This window comes from Nelumbo nucifera, chromosome 6 (assembly GCF_055504915.1).
Source record: "Nelumbo nucifera cultivar China Antique chromosome 6, China Antique-T2T, whole genome shotgun sequence".
NCBI lineage: Eukaryota > Viridiplantae > Streptophyta > Magnoliopsida > Proteales > Nelumbonaceae > Nelumbo > Nelumbo nucifera.
Genome location: NC_142654.1, coordinates 32,386,286 through 32,405,320, shown reverse-complemented (window position 1 = coordinate 32,405,320; position 19,035 = coordinate 32,386,286). Strand labels below are relative to the sequence as shown.

Genomic DNA, 19,035 nt, shown 5'->3' with positions numbered 1-19,035 from the left:
TGGGTACTACAGTGGCAATTTTGAAAGTTTGGGTACTAACTTGACACCATTCCCAAAGTTCAGATTATTAAAGTGGAATTTTCCCTAAAAAATTAAAAAAATCAAACATATGACTATTTAAATTCACCTTTTTTGTTCGTCTTAGGAAACAATGTAATCACTCCCCCTATAAAACATAGGCATCTTTATAATACCAACCCATACACTGAGCAGGTCTCTTCTAATTTATCACTTAGGAGGCAGTGGCAACCATAAAATTACTTAAATGCTGAAATTAGACGTTCATTTCAAGTGCCCGTTCACTGCTGAAAGTAGCAAAAAGAGAGCGAGAAACAAATATGCCTTTGCCAATGCAAGACTGAATTTGTTTGTTAAATATATATCAATAACATACAAGTTTTCATCAACGGCAATAACAGAGATATGGCAAATTTGTTTCTCTTACTGCTAAAATGCTACATTGCTACCTTCAGCAGTGAACAACACCTTGAAAAATGACGAATGGCAAGCTGATTGCAATATGCAGTCACCAAACAGTATTTAACAGTATTGCAGGTACCACAGAATAAATATCATTCTGTCATATCATCTCGTAGGACTGTAGGAGAGGAAACACTCGCTGCTTCTAATAATTGGAATTTGAGGTTAATTCCTACAACACCAAAATGAGATATTGAGTAATGTCTTTTAACTGTATTAACCATGTTAACTCCATCCTGTATACCAAGACAACATACATAGAGAAGTACAATGAATACTTCGTGAGATTAGAACAGCGAGAGCATGAGTGCTTTCTCTTGAAAAAAAAAAACACAAAAAAAAAAAATACAAAGATCTTGGGTAGTGTTTGATAATCATTAAATAGGAAAAAATGTGGAATGGTGGAAAATTTTCCAAATTTATAAATGTTACAATCCAGCATTTTAGCAACTCAAAATCTACATAATTGCTGAATGATAAAGCAGACGTTGAGGTGATTATTTTACCCCTAAAAAAGGTTATCAATATACCAACAATATTCCTGGTTTAGGTCATATTTAAGTTTGAAATGTTTTCCAGATCCTGCTTTCAGTTCCTATTTCAGCCATTATTGAAAACATGACCTTAGTATAGAAGTTCAATCGAAGCTCTTGTGCTGCATGACAAAGAAGTCACTAAGTCAAAGAGGAGGATCCAACAAGTTCCTTATACCTTTACTGTGTGACCATGGGTTCCCATACAAGGTTTCATGAGAAGAAAGATTTTTTCCTGTTGCGCTCCAATCGAGCTTCCCTCTGTCAATCAAAGAAAATGCCATATGGCAAGAATAAGAACGAATCCACTTTTGTTTTATATACCATAAAATAAGTTGGTATTTGCCCATGATATGTAGAAACAGTGGAATGTCCTCCCTAAGAGATCTTCTATACAAAAAATAAATAAATAAATAAATAAATCTAATTTCATGATCTCAAGCATCTAATCTATAGAATTCTCTTTTAGACTTCTTTTTTATGAATATTTCTCTTTTAAACTATTCACCATGTATTTGTTGATTGTCCAACAGATTAAGATGGATCACATGGATAGCATAATTAGGTCAAAGTTGAGGGAGATACATTAAAAGGTGTGCCCCCTATATTATATTCTAACAATATTAAGCAAATTAAGATTACCCTGAGCTCCACTTATCGGTTAAAAAAAATATCATCCTGAGCCCCCACCCTCCAACCCCCAAAGAAACATCCCACAGTGGTTTCTGAGATTATATATCAGAAAATTGTCTAACTCGGAGTAGAAATATCATACTGAAATTATACTGAATGCTTGAACCTTGTTTTCCTTGGGAAAGCCTATTAGAAAATTCTCACCCAGTTACCAAGGGACATGTTGGGAAATTGTGAAGCAAGATGTTCTAAATGTTTTAAGAGGGTTTCATGACAGGTGCTCTGGTAAAAAGCCTAAAACACACGTTCATTACTCCAATCCCAAAGAATAAAGGAGCAGTAAGGCTGTCTGATTTCAGACCAATTAGCCTTGTCAGCAGCTTATATAAGATTTTAGCTAAACTTTTGGCTAACAGAATGGCTAAAGTGATTTGAAAACTGATTGCTGAATCTCAAGGTGCATTCATAAGGGGAAGGATGTTAGTAGATGGGGCTAACAAAGAAATAGACTCGAGAAGAAGTGGGCCCGTGGGATTGTTGTGTAAGGTGGATATGGAGAAGGCTTACAATCATGTAAACTGGAATTTCTTGAACTACTAGGAATGGCAATGGAGCGGGGCGGGGACGGGGAGGGACAAGGTTATCCCCATCCCTGTCCACACGGGAATCCCCACTCCCCATGATTTTTTATAATGCCAATCATTTCGTTTTTGTTTTTGTAGAGAACACTGATGTGGACCCCACTGATGTGGTTCCCACAGTGTTCGTATGGCAGCAATATTTCTGTTAGATATGACAGTGTTAGTCAGTAGTTATTTCAGCTTTATTATTAATTATTTCTTGTTCTATTTGCCATGTAAACAATAAGGGCAATTCAGCCCTTTTACAGTTAGCCTATAGTTATATAAATACTAAGAGAGGGTCGGCAGAAATTATGACCTCTCCCTCTTTTCTGAAACTCTCTTCGTGTACTTCTTCTCTTCCTCTCTTCTCTTCTTCTTCTCTTCAATTTTCATCCTTTTTTCTTTTTAATTCAAGACTGATTGTAGTCTAAATCGACTACTTGGTATCAGGGCCGACCTAGGAGCTCTTATGCTAGTCTGATTAGGCCGACTGCATGAGAACCTCCTAGGTTTGGAAGTTTTTCAACAAGGAAGGAGGATCGGCTGATTCTTGGAGGTTACTGGTAGTGTGCGGCTGCTACTAAAGAGATTGTAGAAGTCTGAGAGAGTTCCAGTAGTCAGGAAGAATCAAAAGAAGCTTCGGATCCTCAAGATTGGGGTTTTGCATTAACCAGGAGGTGGCGGCCAGAGATTTTTTCATAAAGTAAGCTTTTTCTTGTGATTCTGTTTAGAAAAGATCATCTTGGTTTAGTCTGAGAGGTGCGGCTTCAGAATTTTTGTGTTTTTCTTTAGGGTTTTGAGAGAAAACCCTAAAATTCAGAACTGTTATTTGTTTCAGATCAGAATTTGAACTGGTTTCATTCAGAATTCTGTTTTCTGTGTTCTTTGGAAGACCTAGGCGGGCTGTTATCAGTTATTTGGGTGTTGTTTCTCCTATTACAGTAATTAAAAAATGGTGTTTTATTAATTCTTGATCAAGAATGGAGTTCAAGAGTCAAGGGGAAGGCGTTTTTGGGACTAGCAATTCTGGTAACATGTCTGAGAATACCTTTCAGATTACAACAGTTAAGTTTGATGGATCAAACTACCTAGAATGGGCTCAATCGGCCATGATGGCCATTAGGGGTAGGGGAAAACTGAGCTACTTGTTGGGACATGTGAAAGAACCAACCAAGGAGGACCAAACCTATACCAAATGGGTTCAGGAGAACTATTTGGTTATGGCATGGCTGTGCAACTCTATGCAACCACATATCAGCCGGAACTATTTGTGGGCGAAAACAGCTAAGGAAATCTGGGATGTCATGAAAGAGACCTACTCCCAACCCCTTAATGTTGTTAGGGCTTATGAACTGAAATGTGAGGTTAACAACCTTAAGCAAGGAGAGAAACCAGTCTCGGGTTATTTTTCTACACTGAAATCTTTGTGGCATGAAATTGACCACCTAGAAACACTTGAGTGGGAAAGCCAAAAGGATGCACAGACTCATAGAAAGCAGGTTGAGACTAATAGGGCTTTTGAGTTCCTAGCTGGTCTGAATCCTGAGTATGATATTGTGAGACAACAACTATGGACAAGAGACAGTATGACCCTATCACAAGCCTACTCCTTAGTGCACAATGAAGAGACTAGGAGAAAGGTTATGATGCAGCATCAACCCTTCCCACCAGCATTGGCAGCAGTCAAACCTAAGTCTGGGGGTGATATGGAGAGGGATATAAAGAAAGAAGACAAGAGGGATCTAGTATGTGAACATTGTAAGAAACCCAAGCATACTAAAGACACCTATTGGAAGTTGCACCCTCATTTAGTCCCAGCAAAACTCAGGAACAAAAGGGGAAATGCTAATATGGCTGTTAATACAGATTGTGCCTCCTCATCGGGCACAAAAGGCACACCCCTAGACACCCTAGCTGCTGTCCGGGCTGCCCTGACTCAGTTGGAAAAGGAAGTTGGCAATTCAGCTCAATCATCTCAGCCGCCATCAGCTTTTGCCCATTCAAGTACTCGGGCCTCAGCTTATCATGCTTCAGCTCCAGGTAACACTGAACATTGTTGGGTAATAGACTCAGGTGCATCTGACCATATGACTGGCTTGCCATCACTGTTCACTACCTATCACTACTTATCTTCTGGCAGAGATAAGGTGTCCATTGCTGATGGTTCCCTTGTTCCCCTTTCTGGCAAGGGAGACATCAAGTTGTCTAATGCCATCTCCTTATCTTCAGTTCTACATGTTCCTAAGCTTAAATACTAACTTGCTTTCAGTCAGTAGCATAACCAAACATCAGAATTGTTCAGTAACCTTTTTCCCTGAGCAATGTGTTTTTCAGGACTTGGAGACAAGGAAGGTAATTGGGACTGGCCTTGACACGAATGGGATCTATCTGCTTGGAGAGAGTTCACATTAGGAAGATAATGAAGATAGGAAGTCTTTTGTTTCTCAGTCTGTTAGTCAGGTTATGCTTTGGCATAATCGATTGGGTCATTTATCTTTTCGGTCTTTGAAGAGTTTGTTTCCTGATTTATTTAAGTCTGTTCAGATGTCCAATTTGAGATTTGAGAGTTATGAGCTTACAAAGCATTGTAGAACATCTTATTCATTGAGTAATAAAAGAAGTAATAATCCTTTTGATATTGTGTATACCGATGTTTGGGGTCCTTATCACATCATTGCTATGGGGGGGTATAGATATTTCTTGTTGTTTGTTGATGATTATACCCATTTTTCTTTATGCGTTCTCGAGATGAGGTTCCTACTTTGACCCGGATCTTTCATTAGATGATTTTAACCCAATTTGGGGTCAAAATCAAAAACTTCAAATCCGATAATGCGAAAGAATACTTTGCCAACCAATTAGCCTCCTATTTGCTTGACCATGGGATTATTCAACAAAGTACTTGTCCTCATACCCTACAGCAAAACGGGGTTGCTGAGAGGAATAATAGGTACATATTGGAGGTGGCCAGAAGCATCATGTTTAACTCCAATGTGCCTATTCGTTTCTGGGGAGATGCTATTCTTACAGCAGTGTATCTCATTAACCGAGTTCCTTCATGGGTTCTTGACATGAAGCCTCCATTTACCCTCCTATACCCTGATAAAGACTTGTTCACTATTCCTCTTAAAACCTTGGTTGTACTTGCTTTGTTCAGATTCTTGGACCTCATCGTTCCAAATTTGATCCTAAGGCCTCCAAATGTATGTTTCTCGGTTATGCACAAACTAATAAGGGATATTGCCGCTATGAATCCACTTCTAGGAAAAGATTTGTCTCTATGGATGTTACTTTCTTCAAGGATGTACCCTATTATCTTAGGGTTTCTCCTCAGGGGGAGAGTAGTGAGTGTGGGGATAACTCATCAGAAGTTCCTTTACCTGTTCCATTGAGTGATGAGGGATGTAATGGGGAGGGGTGTCAGAGGTGCCGGAATTTGAGAGTATCATAAGCAGTGGAAGTAGGTTGATTTTGGCCATCAACAGTCCAGGCCAGCCCCAGTTCCTTTTGCGGATCCAGATCTAGGTACTACAGTTCCTTTATCAGATCTAGGTTCCACTGAGATACCTTCCATTGTTGAGCCCTTACCTCCTTCGGATGACCTTGACCTCCCCATTGCATTCCGTAAAGGCAAACGACATTGCACCACATCCACAGCCCACTGCATTTCCCAGTTCTTGTCCTATGATCACTTGTCCCCCTCTTATAGATCCTTCCTCACATCTATTGTTGATATTCCTATCCCCAGAACAGTGCAGAAGGCCTTATCAGTTCCTGAGTGGAAAGATGCAATGAAGGTTGAAATGGATGCTCTTTTGAGGAATAATACTTGGGAGCTAGTTGACCAGCCTAAAGGGAAGAAACCGGTTGGATGTAAATGGATATTTATTGCGAAACATAATGTTGATGGTTCCATTGAAAGGTACAAGGCTCAGTTAGTTGCAAAGGGATTTACTCAGACTTATGGTATAGACTACTTGGAGACTTTTGCTCCAGTACCAAAGATGACCACTATTAGAGTTTTATTGTCCCTTGCAGCCAGTTACTCTTGGCCCTTGTTCTAAATGGATGTTAAAAATGCCTTCCTCAATAGAGACTTGCAGGAAGAAGTCTACATGAAGTTGTCTCCTGGATTTTATGATGCAAACACAGGAAAGAAGGTTTGTCGGTTGAATAAAGCTTTGTATGGACTCAAACAGTCCCCCAGAGCTTGGCTTGATAGATTCAGACAAGCCCTTGAAAGGTTCAACTATGTACAAGCCCAATCAGACCATACATTGTTCATTAAGAGAGTGGACTCTTCCTTGACCTTGTTTGCTGTATATGTGGATGATATTGTAGTGACAGGGAATGATAATGGTGAGATTGAGTCTCTCAAACAACTCCTTCATCGAGAATTTGAGGTGAAAGATCTGGGAAAGCTACGATACTTCTTGGGTATTGAGGTAGCTAGATCTAAACATGGGATTTTTGTTTCCCAAAGAAAGTATGTTCTAGATTTGTTGGAAGAAACTGGAAAGTTAAGTGTTAAGCCTGCAGATACACTTATTGAACAGAATCACAAGATTAGTGCAGAGGGTGGAGAGCCACTTGAAGATAAAGCTATGTTCCAACAATTAGTTGGAAAACTCCTCTATCTTTGTCACACATGACCGGACATCAGTTATGCGGTCAGCGTTGTCAGTCAGTATATGCACTCTCCTAGGACTACTCACTTACTTGCAGTTGAGAGGATATTATCATATTTGAAGAGGTGCCCAGGTAGAGGTATACTATTCAAGAATAATAATCACATGAAGATAGAGGTTTATACAGATGCTGATTGGGCTGGGAGTATTGATGATAGAAGGTCTACCTCTGGATATTGTGCTTTTGTAGGAGGTAACCTGGTCTCCTGGAGGAGTAAGAAGCAAAGTGTTGTTTCTCGGTCTAGTGCAAAAGCTGAATACAGATCCATGACTAATGGTGTGGCTGAAATCCTATGGTTGAAATCACTATATGAGGAGTTGGGTATTGCTTATGAGAAGCCCTTAATGTTGTATTGTGATAATCAGGCTGCTATTAATATAGCTCATAATCCGGTATAGCATGACAGAACTAAGCATATTGAAGTAGACCAACATTTTGTCAGAGAAAGGGTTTCATCTCAAGAAGTGTGTCTCCTGTATATCACCTCCAGCATGCAGCTTGTAGATCTTCTCACCAAGGTTGTTCCAAGGAAGAAGTTAGAGGCAGATCTATGCAAGTTGGGAATGACAAATATCTATTCCCAACTTGAGGGGGAGTGTAGAGAACACTGATGTGGACCCCATTGATGTGGTCCCCATAGTGTTCATATGGCAGCAATATTTCTGTTAGATATGACAGTGTTAGTTGGTAGTTATTTCAGCTTTATTATTAGTTATTTCTTATTCTATTTGCCATGTAAGCAATAAGGGTAATTCAGCCCTTTTACAGTTAGCCAATAGTTATATAAATACTAAGAGAGAGTCGGCAGAAATTATGACCTTCTCTCTCTCTTTTCTAAAACTCTCTTCATATACTTCTTCTCTTCCTCTCTTCTCTTCTTTTCTTCAATTTTCATCCTTTTTTTTTCTTTTTAATTCAAAACCGATTGTAGTCTAGATCGCCTGTTTTCTATTTTATTTAAAAAATAAAATAATATAATTAAAATTTACAATCCTATTAAAAAAGATTTTAATATATAGACGTATATGTACATATATACATATATACAATATATTAGCGGGGAAACCACGGGGTGGGGATTGGAGTCCCCACCGGGCAGGAAGTGCTCTCCCTGTCCCCACCACATCCCCACTAACGAGGATGAAAATTTTCCCATCCCCATCCCCACCCCATTCGGGGTGGACCCCCATGGGGATTGGGGAAATGGGGAAAATTGCCATCCCTATAAGTTCATGCCGAAGAGAATGAACTTTGGGGAGAAATGGAGAAACTGGATAAAAGTGTATTTATCTTCTTCCTCTTTCTTAGTTCTTGTGAATGGGAGTTCATGTGGGAGGTTTAGAAATTTTAGGGGCTTAAGACAAGGGGACCCACTATTTCCCCTCTTGTTTATTTGTGTGGCTGAAGCCCTCTATAGGATGGTAGAGAGAGCACGGATGGGAAGACTGTTAGAAGAATTTAAAGTAGGCAATGGAGAAGTTGAGATAACACTACTGCAATTTGCAGATGACACCCTTTTCTTCTGTGCAGTTTGGGAAAATTTTGGAAATTTTGGAATGTGAAGGCAATCTTGAGATCGTTTTAGGTGGTAACAGGTTTGCATATTAACACCCTGAAGAGTGAATTAATGGCTGCTGAGGAGGTGACAAATTTGGAAGAATGGGTAGATGATTGGGGCTGTAAAGTTGGTAAACTACCATCTAAATATTTGGGCATGCCTTTGAGGGAAAATTGTAAATCCAAATCCATTTGGCAGCCCATCTTGGAGAAGGTGGATAGAAAATTAGCATGGTGGAAGACCAAATACTTATCCAAAGGGGGCAAACTCACTTTAATTAAAAGTGTGTTGTCCTCCCTTCCTGTGTTCTATCTACTATCTCTATTCCCCATTAGTGGGCAGCAGCTTTGGAAAAAAAAGATGAGGGATTTTCTGTGGAGGGGATGGAAGGAGGAATCAAAATGTAACCTGGTAAACTGGAAGAAAATCTGCTGCTCTAAAGAAAGTGGGGGTCTAGGGATCAGACTAGGGAAAGATGTAAACACTGCATTGCTTGGAAAATTGTTATGGAGATTTAATGAGCAGTCAAATAGCCTGTGGAGAAGGTCTAGTAGCACGGAGTGGGAAACAGAAGAGGTCAGATCAGCCTATGGATGTTCAAAGTGGAAGGCAATTCAGAAAATACAGCCTCGACTTTTGAAGGGCATCAAATATAAAGTAGGAAATGGCCGGAGGGTTCTCTTTTGGAAGGATTATTGGTGTGAAGAGGGTCCTTTGATGTTCATATTTCCTGATCTGTTTGAAATAACTATAAATAAGAATGCAACTGTAGCTGATTATTTGGAAAGACAGTGGATATTGCTTGTGGAACCCCCAATTCAGGAGGAACTTAAGCAATTGGGAGATGACTTCTCTGATCAGCTAGCTCCAGATTCTGTATGACTCAAGGACGACTGGTATAGGGGAAGACAAAAGAATTTGGTTGTTTGAGAAATTAGGTAAATTCTGTAAGATCATTTTTCAAATCTGCAGTGAGGGAGGTTACCACTTCCTCTCCAAGTGACAAGACATGGATTAAAGCTGTACCACCTAAACTGGCTTTCTTTGTATGGTCAGCAGTGCTGGATAAGATCCTAACAAAACAGAATCTAGTCAGAAGTGGCTTAGAGGTGGCAGATTTGGCTTGTCCTTTATGTAATGGAAATGTGGAATCGTCTAGCCATTTGCTGATTCACTGTGAATATACTCATTGGATCTGGATAAGACTGGTAGGTCTGTTTGGTGTAACGCTGTATTTCCCAGCGGATGTGAAGGGATTCATAGAGACATGGTGTCTAGAAGGTTTAAATAAGGCCAGAAAGGGAGCATGGAGCATACTCCCCTCAGCAGTATTCTGGGCTGTGAGGTGTGAAGGAAACAGGAGATTGCCTTTTTGAAGGGAATCAGACTCCAAAGGAAGCAATCTTAAGTAAAATACTGGGGATGATTCATTCATGGTTGACAGTTCACCTTTTATTTAGAAATAGGCATTCTACTTCTTTCTTTGATTTTGATTTCCTTTTTTTTGATAAATTACAAAAAAAAACAAGGGACATTTTGGTGGCAGATATTTCCCCAGAAAACTTGGCAAGATTTTTTTTTATTTTTCTTTTGAATTGAACAGTCAATTAGCAAGAATTTTTTAAGCCACACATTCAACTTCATAATTAACCATGAAATACTCTTATCAATTAAAGCCTTATGATAGAATGTAGCAGATATTTCTCCAAAGGCCAATAACCACTCACAATAAAACAAAATTACAGCCACTCATTCTTCTCTAAAATGGAGAACAACAAATTCTTCAACAGGAATTACAAAGGGTTTTATTATTTGAAAGCTTATAAGCATGCATTTTGAAAACAAGGCTTCTGATTCCTGAATTTTTCTTTCCTCTAAAAAAATAGGAAATGAATGGAAGAATGTTTTGAGGAACGTCCAAAGTTATTTAAGATGCAACGGGAGTTTTTCAGAGAGTTCAAAGGAAAAAGGAAAGAAAGAAAAAGAATATTCAGATTTAGTCTCTGATGTGGCATATAAAGGGAAAAGGAAATCATCATCATCATCTAAGCCTTGTCCCAACTGTATGGGGTTGGCTCCACAAATCCTATTTTTCCATTCCATTCTGTTTAGTACCATATCCATTGCTAAATTATGAGTGCTTAGATAATTCTTATTACTTCGACCCATGTCATTTTTGGTCTGCCCCTAGCCCTTCTAGCCCCTTTAGGTCTTCAACCTGCACCAGATTGCTTCTCCTTACAGGTGATGTAGATGGTCTACCATGTACATGACTAGACTATCTAAGTCTACTTTCTCTCATTTTATCACCTATTGGAGCTACCCGTAGGTTCCTTTGAATGTCTTCATTTCTTTTTTTTTTTTCTTTTTGATCAATAATTGAATTGGATTCATTAATTTCAATAAAATAAGAAAGAGGTACAAAGATGTGTTTTGAATAACTTCATTTCTGACAACCTTTATAACTTTTCCACTTATCCATCTCAATATGCACATTTCTGTGACACTCAGCTTCATATAACATTGCTGATCTTACAACTGTTTCATATATAATTTTCCTTTTAGCCTAAGTGCTATCACCTATCACATAAGACTCAATAAAGAGAAAAGGAATTGAGCTAATCTAGCAATCTATAAAGAGAAAAGGAATAAAAACCAATTGAGCTATCAGGATGCAACTTTTTCTTTTTTAAAGAAATTTCATTTTTCCTTCAAAAAAAGGAATAAAAACCAAACAGTTAAGCTTTTTCAGGAGTAGGCATCCTTGGAAGAACCAAGACCATTAGGAGTTAGGACAATTTCCAAATCTTGTAGTCTCAGACCCTTCCACCAGAAAAAAAAGGTAGGTTTTTTTTTTGCAAAGGAATAAAGGGAATTCATTGTTTTTTAAATCCAAGAAGAAAATTCCATGAATTCCTTGGGTTTTGGAATTCAATTTTTCATCAAAGATTTTATATATATAAGCATACAAAACACAATTTCTGGTCTTCCTTGTATTTGATCTCAATAATAGAAGAAACTAAATGATTCATGCTTGGCTTTTGAATAAAAGAAACTAAATGTTTTTGTGGGTGTATAAGAACAATACAAATAATTAACAAATTCAAAATAATTCAACAATTAGCAGATTTTTTACAATACTTCAGAATGATACTAGCAATTCCTAGTAATCAAAAAGGGGGAGAGTTAATGAGGCAATAGTTAACATTTTTTCCATCAAAAGCAGGGAAGATTTTACAGCCACTGGAGGTTCTCAGGTAGCATCCAAGATAGGAGGTAAAAATTGAATTCATATATCCAAATGCATAAGGTCCATTAAAAGTAGTTAATTGACCTTCCATCCTGGGATTTCTATATCTTCAATCACAGGATATATTTTCTACATATGCACCTTTCATCATTTTATTAGAAGAGAAGGGAAGAAGCCATATTCTGCAACCCTTTTCTTTTCCTTTTACCCATCTTCCCTAACTAATAGGCCCTAACTTAGAGATAAATGGGTCAGGTCTGACCAAATCATATAATCCTGACTGACTGATAAAATGAATTTTTGTTTTGATGGATAACTGAAAAAAGAGGAAGACCAAAGTGTATGGCCCAGAGAAAATCCATGCTCAGATGGTTCAGAACTATCCTATATATTTGGTTTACACCAAGCAGATGTAAACGGTAATGCTCAACCAATATTGGTTAAAATGCTTCCAAATATGAGGAGCAGATGATTGGAAGACACAGACACAAGAACATCTTCACATCACTCACTCAAAAATAGAAAGCATTCATTATATCTGAATCACATCCATGAGATAAGATGAGTTAAATGGGTTTTACCTCCTTCTTCTTGCATTCCTTATAAATATCAAATTGCTCTTGACATTTGCCCTTGTCTGAGTTAAATTCCTCCAGGCCTGCAAAGTTTTCTTCATGACTTAATATTTCCAAAAAGGAGAACTAAGGGTGAAGTATCAGGAATATTTAAAAATAAGAAACTATTCATTTGGTGTTTGCATTACCAAAAAGGAAATTCCCCTGAATCACTTTCATTTTGAGTCCTTGAAGGAGGCATCTTTAGGGATGAGGAAGGTCATATAGTGCTTTATTTTCAGGTCTGATTGGAGTAGGGGACTCTCTAAGAGCTGAGTTCATGGCTATCATGGAAGGTGTACAAAGGGCAAGGAAGATGAACTTCAACAAGCTAATCATTAAAGAAGATTCAAAAGTGGTGGAGTGGATGCAGAATGGGGAGGTATCTCTTTGGCAGTACATAAATGAATTAAAAAATTTATATGACTGACCAGAGAGATGGAAGTGAGATTTCAGTGGGTACAAAGGTTAGCAAATAGCATGGCCAATGTTTTAGTCAAACAAGGGGTGAAGAGAGATCAAACTTTCTGAGCACAATTGTAAGAAAGATTGAAAGGGGACATAAAAGATTTACCTCCCTAATGGGTGTATAACTTGTATAAATACTCGTACATTAAATTCCTATTAATAAAATGGTTGGTTATTGGTAAAAAGAAAATAAAGATCCCTTTCCTTACCATCATTGGTTTGGATGGTGAAAACCCTTCTCTCTTTTGCTAGCCCCCCCCCCCCCTTTTGGCATGAGCTAGCCCTTTTTAAAACCAAGCCAGCTTAAAAATATTAGTTTGTTTGATTCTTAAATACTTCTTACTTGTTTTAAGACTAAAACGATAAGCTTGACAATCAAGTTTAGCAACTTGAGGCATGAAAGAAAAATATTTTCTCTATATCATGCTAATAGCAAATAACTCAAGTCTCTAGCATAAATGTTGGGATTGTGTCATATTTTTCAACCATTAGATGAGATTGTAATCTAATGGTTGGTGTGGTCACTCCTTTAGGTTAAGGTAGGTTTTACATATAAAGGGTTTCTTTTATACGTATGGTTTAGAAGTTTGGCTTTTTTCTTGTTGGAGAAGAAAAAAATAGAGGTTGGAGAGGTGCTCTTGATGTAAGAGTAGATTCTTTTTTCTTCTAGTGTTCTTCCAGTTGAGAGAGGAAAAGGAGAAAGGTTGTGCAAAGGTTAAGGGTTGCAAACCACGATGTAGTATGTACTGTTTTTCATTTTATTTCATAGTGAAAAATGGTGTTCTTAGTGGTGTTTGTTTCTTGTCTTTGCCTAAATTTCAGTTGTTTTTGTTGCTATTGAATTCTCTTGGTTTCTATTTCATTCAAATGCTTTGTGGATTTATCGTGTGGGTGAGACCAACAATAAATTCTATTCCATCTTACCTCAAATGTGTTCTTTAGGTTTCACTTGAGGCTTTATGCTCAACAAGTAAGTATGAGAACAATGTGAACTAGGCCATGATCCATTTAGCAATCCACAAAGTCTCCTGTATGTATTAAAAGTTCTAAAAGAACTAGCATTATGCAAGATTTCATTCTTGCACTTTAGTACTTGATTACATAGGTGTCTCATCCTAGATAACTAATGTAGTTTTTTGCAACATTATATCTGCTTAAACCTTACTAAAAACAACCGACCTGACCTTATTGTGCCTCGAAAAAGTTGGAAATCAATGTAAACTTGTAAGGTCTCCTATCATTGTTTGTACCCTCCAAACTGAAGATGATTCTAGTTTCTAATTTTCTAAAAACAACCGTCCTGTAATTCCAGCATCATTTTCCCTCCATGGACCCTAATATAAATTCCATACCGATTCTTCAATCTGAGAATGAAAAGAAATATACTCCATAACCTTATTTATAACTAAAAACCTGGTTTTTTGAAGAAGATCAATCCAATTAGCTCAGCTGTCCTAGTCTCCTAGATCAACTATCCAACTTCAGTTATAAGAGTTCTAACGAAGAACCCTCGCACTGAAAGAGGATTTCAAGTTGTTGATTACATTCATGCAAGGCAACCGCAAAATTTTGGTATCTGAAAGAAGAAACCGCATCTAGCCATGGAAGCTGATGAATCATAGTACTCCCCCAACCTGGGGCATAAGTTCCCAAGTGTTTGAAAATTATATATTTCTTAATTGGTCATAACTGAAATGAAATATATATTGGATTGTAGCCCATTTCAGTGAACCTTCTGGTCCAAGTGGTTAGAGTAATCTGCCTTTTTGATTCTGATATGTGCCTTAGGAGAACTCACCCCTAAAAGCTAGCTGTTAGAGGGAGGGAACCCAAGCACATATATGCCCCACAACAGCATCCCATTCTATCGATGTGGGATACCTCACATTAGTATCCCATACTACCAACATGGGACAAATGGATCGTAACAGATTCTCTAGCAATTCCTCAAGTTCACAAACCAAAAAGCCACTCTAGATGGCGCCAGAGGTAATCCGACGGGAGCGGCAAGGGCCGGAAGATGATGTCTGGTCGTTGGGTTGCACGGTAATTGAGATGATCACTGGCAAGCCAGCATGGCAAGATTGCGGTGGTGCCACTGCAACGATGTGTCGATCGGTTTTTCCAATGAACTGCCAGATTTTCCAGCTCAATTGTCGGCATTGGGTCATGATTTCCTCGATAAGTGCCTGAGAAGGGAGCCGAATGAGAGGTGGACTTGCGGGCAGCTTCTACAACATCCTTTCGTATCGATGGGTGCTATTACGGAACCATCTCCAAGGTGCGTACTAGATTGGCCTAATTCGGAATTCTACGACAACGAAGAGGAGGAAGAAGAAATTCAAGTCCATAATGGTTCAATTTTGTTGTTTGCCTCCTTGGAATATTTGAATTCTTTTGTTTGTCTCCCTAGTGTTGAGTGGTTGAATTGTGTAATAAACTGTAGTAGTAGTGGTGGTGGCAGTGGAGGTTGATGAGGGTGGATTTGGCCCTCCAATGATATTGTGACACATGGCACCTCGAAACAAATAGGTGACACCCGGAACCACTTTGGCAACAACTTGCCTTAGCCAAATTGATGGTGTCCCACCTGGCGGCCTGGCACAGGCGCGACCTGACGGCCTGACACAGGCACCAACCTAACAGCCTGGCCCAGGCGCGACTTGGCGACCTAGCACATGTGCCGACCTAGCAACTTGCAAGACGTGCTTGCCAATGAATTCGGCATGCATATCCAAACATTCCCACGATCCTTGGAAGTTGGACCACGTGCCGAACGACCCGGAGGGTGGTCAACGTGCAAGGCAGTTACCTCCAGGAATCTCGACCACTTAGACGACCTTACAGAAATCTCGAATATGGTGCGTGAAGCCCATGCCAAACAATGCCCATATAAAGGCACCAACCCCAATGGCATGGGGGCGAGTAAAAAAGTAAGCAAGTAGGCAAATTCTAGCTCTCATACTTTGTGATTTTTAGCTCGCCATCTACTATGAGAGTACTGACTTGAGCTTCGAAACGACCTCACTAGGTTAGCCACCCCGGGTCCTCTGACATTTGGTTCCTTGCAGGTCTCTAAAGAGCAACGAAGCTCATCAATCCAGCTCGCCACCTGGTCAGCCCGGCACCTCACAGGCAGCTCGCCACCTGGTCAGCTCGCACCTAGTCAGCCCAGCACCTCACAGGCAACTCGACACCTAGCCTGTCTAGCTCGACTCAGCCCGGCAGCCAAAGTTCTCCACTTCGGCCTGAGTCATCAGCCACTTGGCAGCAGACCAAATGACGAGGTACTTAGCACAAAAAATTGGCCATCACCAAAAATCGATTCATCAGAGGTGATAACAGAGCTGGTTCAGGCTGTCAGCATGAGCGCAAGATGGGATTTTACGATTGGTGTAAATTGTTATTGTTAATTCATTTAATGAAAACTCTTCGGCAACGTTGCTGGAGGCGGAGGCGGAGGTGGGCGGAGATAGGTGGAGACGTTAACGGAGGCAGCAGTGGACGGCGGTAAATGGCGGCGGGCGGCAACGGACGGTGAATGGATTGCAAGAGGAAAAACATGAACAGTGTTTTTGCCATTAATTGATATTATTTTTTAAAAGTTAATTTATTTTTGAAATTTTTTTAAAAATATTACTTTTATTGATATTAAGGCCCTAAGGTTGCCTTTATCTGTTATAACCCCATCTTTCTTCTCACACCTCTGTTTGCGAGCCTTAGATCTAGGGTTAAGGTCCTTTATCGAAGTGATCTTGGATCCCAAAAAAAAGGTGGAACAGTTAGTACTTGCTATAGGGGCACTATTTCCAAGGGAGAAGAAGGAACAATATTCAAAGTAGCGAAAAAAGATCTGAATGGCCCAAGGGATTGAAAGAAACATGTGGTAATTACTAATTAGAGTTCTAGAAGATCGATCGGCCGATTAGAATTGTTGGACTGAAAGAGTATCTAGTGAAAGCTTGGGGTCTGCAAAATGAGAAGGCAATAAAAGTGTTTGGCATAGACTCTTGGCTAGTGCAATTCAATTCAAAACAAGATAGAGATACAGACATACAGTCTCTAGGAAGCGGTCGTGGTATTTCAATGATGATTTTATCATTGTGGAGCTTTATGAAGCAAACAAAGGAAATCGAAAATTGGTCTCAATTTGCAAGGATAAAGATATCAATGGACATATATAGACCACTTCTTAAGACGTAGCGGTACAAGTTTTTAAACAATAAGGTGATAGAGTAAGTTTTAAATATGAAAGAATCACAAAGTTTTGTCATTTTTTGTGGTTTATACATTCCTAATAGAGAATTATTTTGAATCAAAGACCAATGAGAAAGGTCAAAAAGAAACTAATTTTGCTGAGACGTGAGAACCCAGTTGGAAGTAGATACCAAAGATTAAAAAAAAAAAAAAAAAAAACCTAACTGAGTTGTCAAATGTGTGTCAAAATTATAAGAATTTTCCTCGCTAAGAAGTCGCCGAGACTACTGCTGAGATGCATATTAGTCAGAAAGGATTAAACAAAAACAACAAAATAAGAAGAAATAAACAAATATGGAAGAGGATATTTGAATTTACATTTAAGAGACGCTGTATATTGAGGATAGCAGAGGGAATCGGAGAGTCTGGAGGCGCTGGGATAAGATGGTGAAGCTTCTCTCGACGCCATGGTCTCCTCTGTTCTATCTTCCTCCGCGGTGAATTCTGAGCTTCTGCCCTTTGCCGCAAAACGTACTGTTTGTGACATTTTGTTAGGTGAACAACAGCGACACGCGTCTATTTCGATACGTGAAGTGTACGACCGTGTGGGCTAGGGAGGATTTTTTTTCGTAAATTGAAATATCAGCTTCTGCTGTTTTCCGCGCGTAAACTGCACGCGTTAGTTCCTTGTTGCAACTTGCAACAGTTCAATATCCCAATTCCCAACCATCGCTCTCCAATCTCCATGCCAACGCCATCGGCCCATCGCTATTTGGTTCGAGTTCTATGACGTAAATCCGGCTCATCTGGCCTGGCCGGGTGTTTGTCTATCTAAAAAGACTCCGGATCTCCTACCTAGGGGTGTCCGAACCGTGGTAAACCAAACCGGTAACACCGTTTTTCCATCTCCCCAAACCGAAACCGAACTGGTATCATAGGTTAACTGGTCCGTCGGTTTTGGTTTTTGATTTTTATATTTATAATATATTTTATATAAATATATGTATAACATTATGTTATAATAATAATATATAATATATTATAAAATTATATAATATATTTATAAATAGACTATATATTATATTTATATAATATATATATATAAACATATATACCAATCGGTTTGGTTAACTGAAAACTGAACCAATCCTTCAGTTTTTCAAAAATATCGAACCGATTGGTTCGGTTAACCACATTTTTCGGTTCAATTCGGTTTTTCAATTTTTCATGGACACCCCTACTCTTATCTACAACTTACTAGAACTCTACCCACACCTAACCTTTGTGTATTGAGAACATCTTCCCATCCATAATAATATGTAAGAGCATGAGATATTCCTCATGTGTGACTGCATTACTATTTGGGCAGATGTAGGTAGAATCATTGTGGGAAGACTTGTTCATGGGCTGGGCCGGGTTGTGCTCGGGCTGGGCTTTGACTCTTTATTAACAGAAAAATGTTAGGCTCGAGTCTGAGCCCGGCCCGACCAACGGGCCTACAACTTGGGCCCGAGCCTGGCCCTAATAAAAAGCCCGAAGCCCGACCTAATAAAAGAAATTTGAATTTTTCCCTATTCAAATAGACATTATCTATTTTAATTCAGATGCTTTTTTCCCCTATTTAAATGAACAATGGGCCTACAAGGGAATCAACAACCTTCTTAAATCAAAAAATTTATTCAAATGGACATCACATAGGGTTTTTACTTAGATTTAACTATAGATCGGGTCGGGCTGGGCTCGGGTCGGACTATTTTGGCAAAGCCCGAGCCTGGCTCGAATTTTATGCGGGCCAGGCGCCAAAAATCCTGTTCAAGCCCGTCCAAGGGTTGGGCCGGGCCGGGGTAGCCCGTCAGGGCACCCGGCCCATGAACAAGTCTAATTGTGAGTAAGAGATCCACACTTATCTAAAAAGAGAGTGTATTGGGTCTGGCTGGGTCCACTGCTACACTAGTGTATAGCCAATGGAGGTGTTATCTCTTGCAAATAG

The 19,035-nt window shown here is 39.2% G+C and overlaps 1 protein-coding gene across 2 annotated transcripts; it reads right to left on the bottom strand.

Moving 5' to 3' along the window:
* Positions 1-322: 322 nt before the first annotated feature.
* On the bottom strand, positions 323-17,607 carry LOC104606385 (Cox19 family protein (CHCH motif)). Of its 2 annotated transcripts, XM_088890544.1 has the most exons (4): positions 17,424-17,607; positions 12,348-12,424; positions 1,192-1,274; positions 323-652 (listed from the first exon to the last, which is right to left on the bottom strand). In XM_088890544.1, exons 1-3 carry the CDS (start codon positions 17,590-17,592, stop codon positions 1,227-1,229), a joined length of 294 nt encoding a protein of 97 aa, XP_088746670.1. In that variant the 5' UTR covers positions 17,593-17,607; the 3' UTR covers positions 323-652; positions 1,192-1,226. The 2 variants fall into 2 exon arrangements, with proteins under 2 accessions (XP_088746670.1, XP_010269847.1); XM_010271545.3 differs by lacking the exon at positions 323-652 and having other exon boundaries at positions 822-1,274.
* Positions 17,608-19,035: the final 1,428 nt, after the last annotated feature.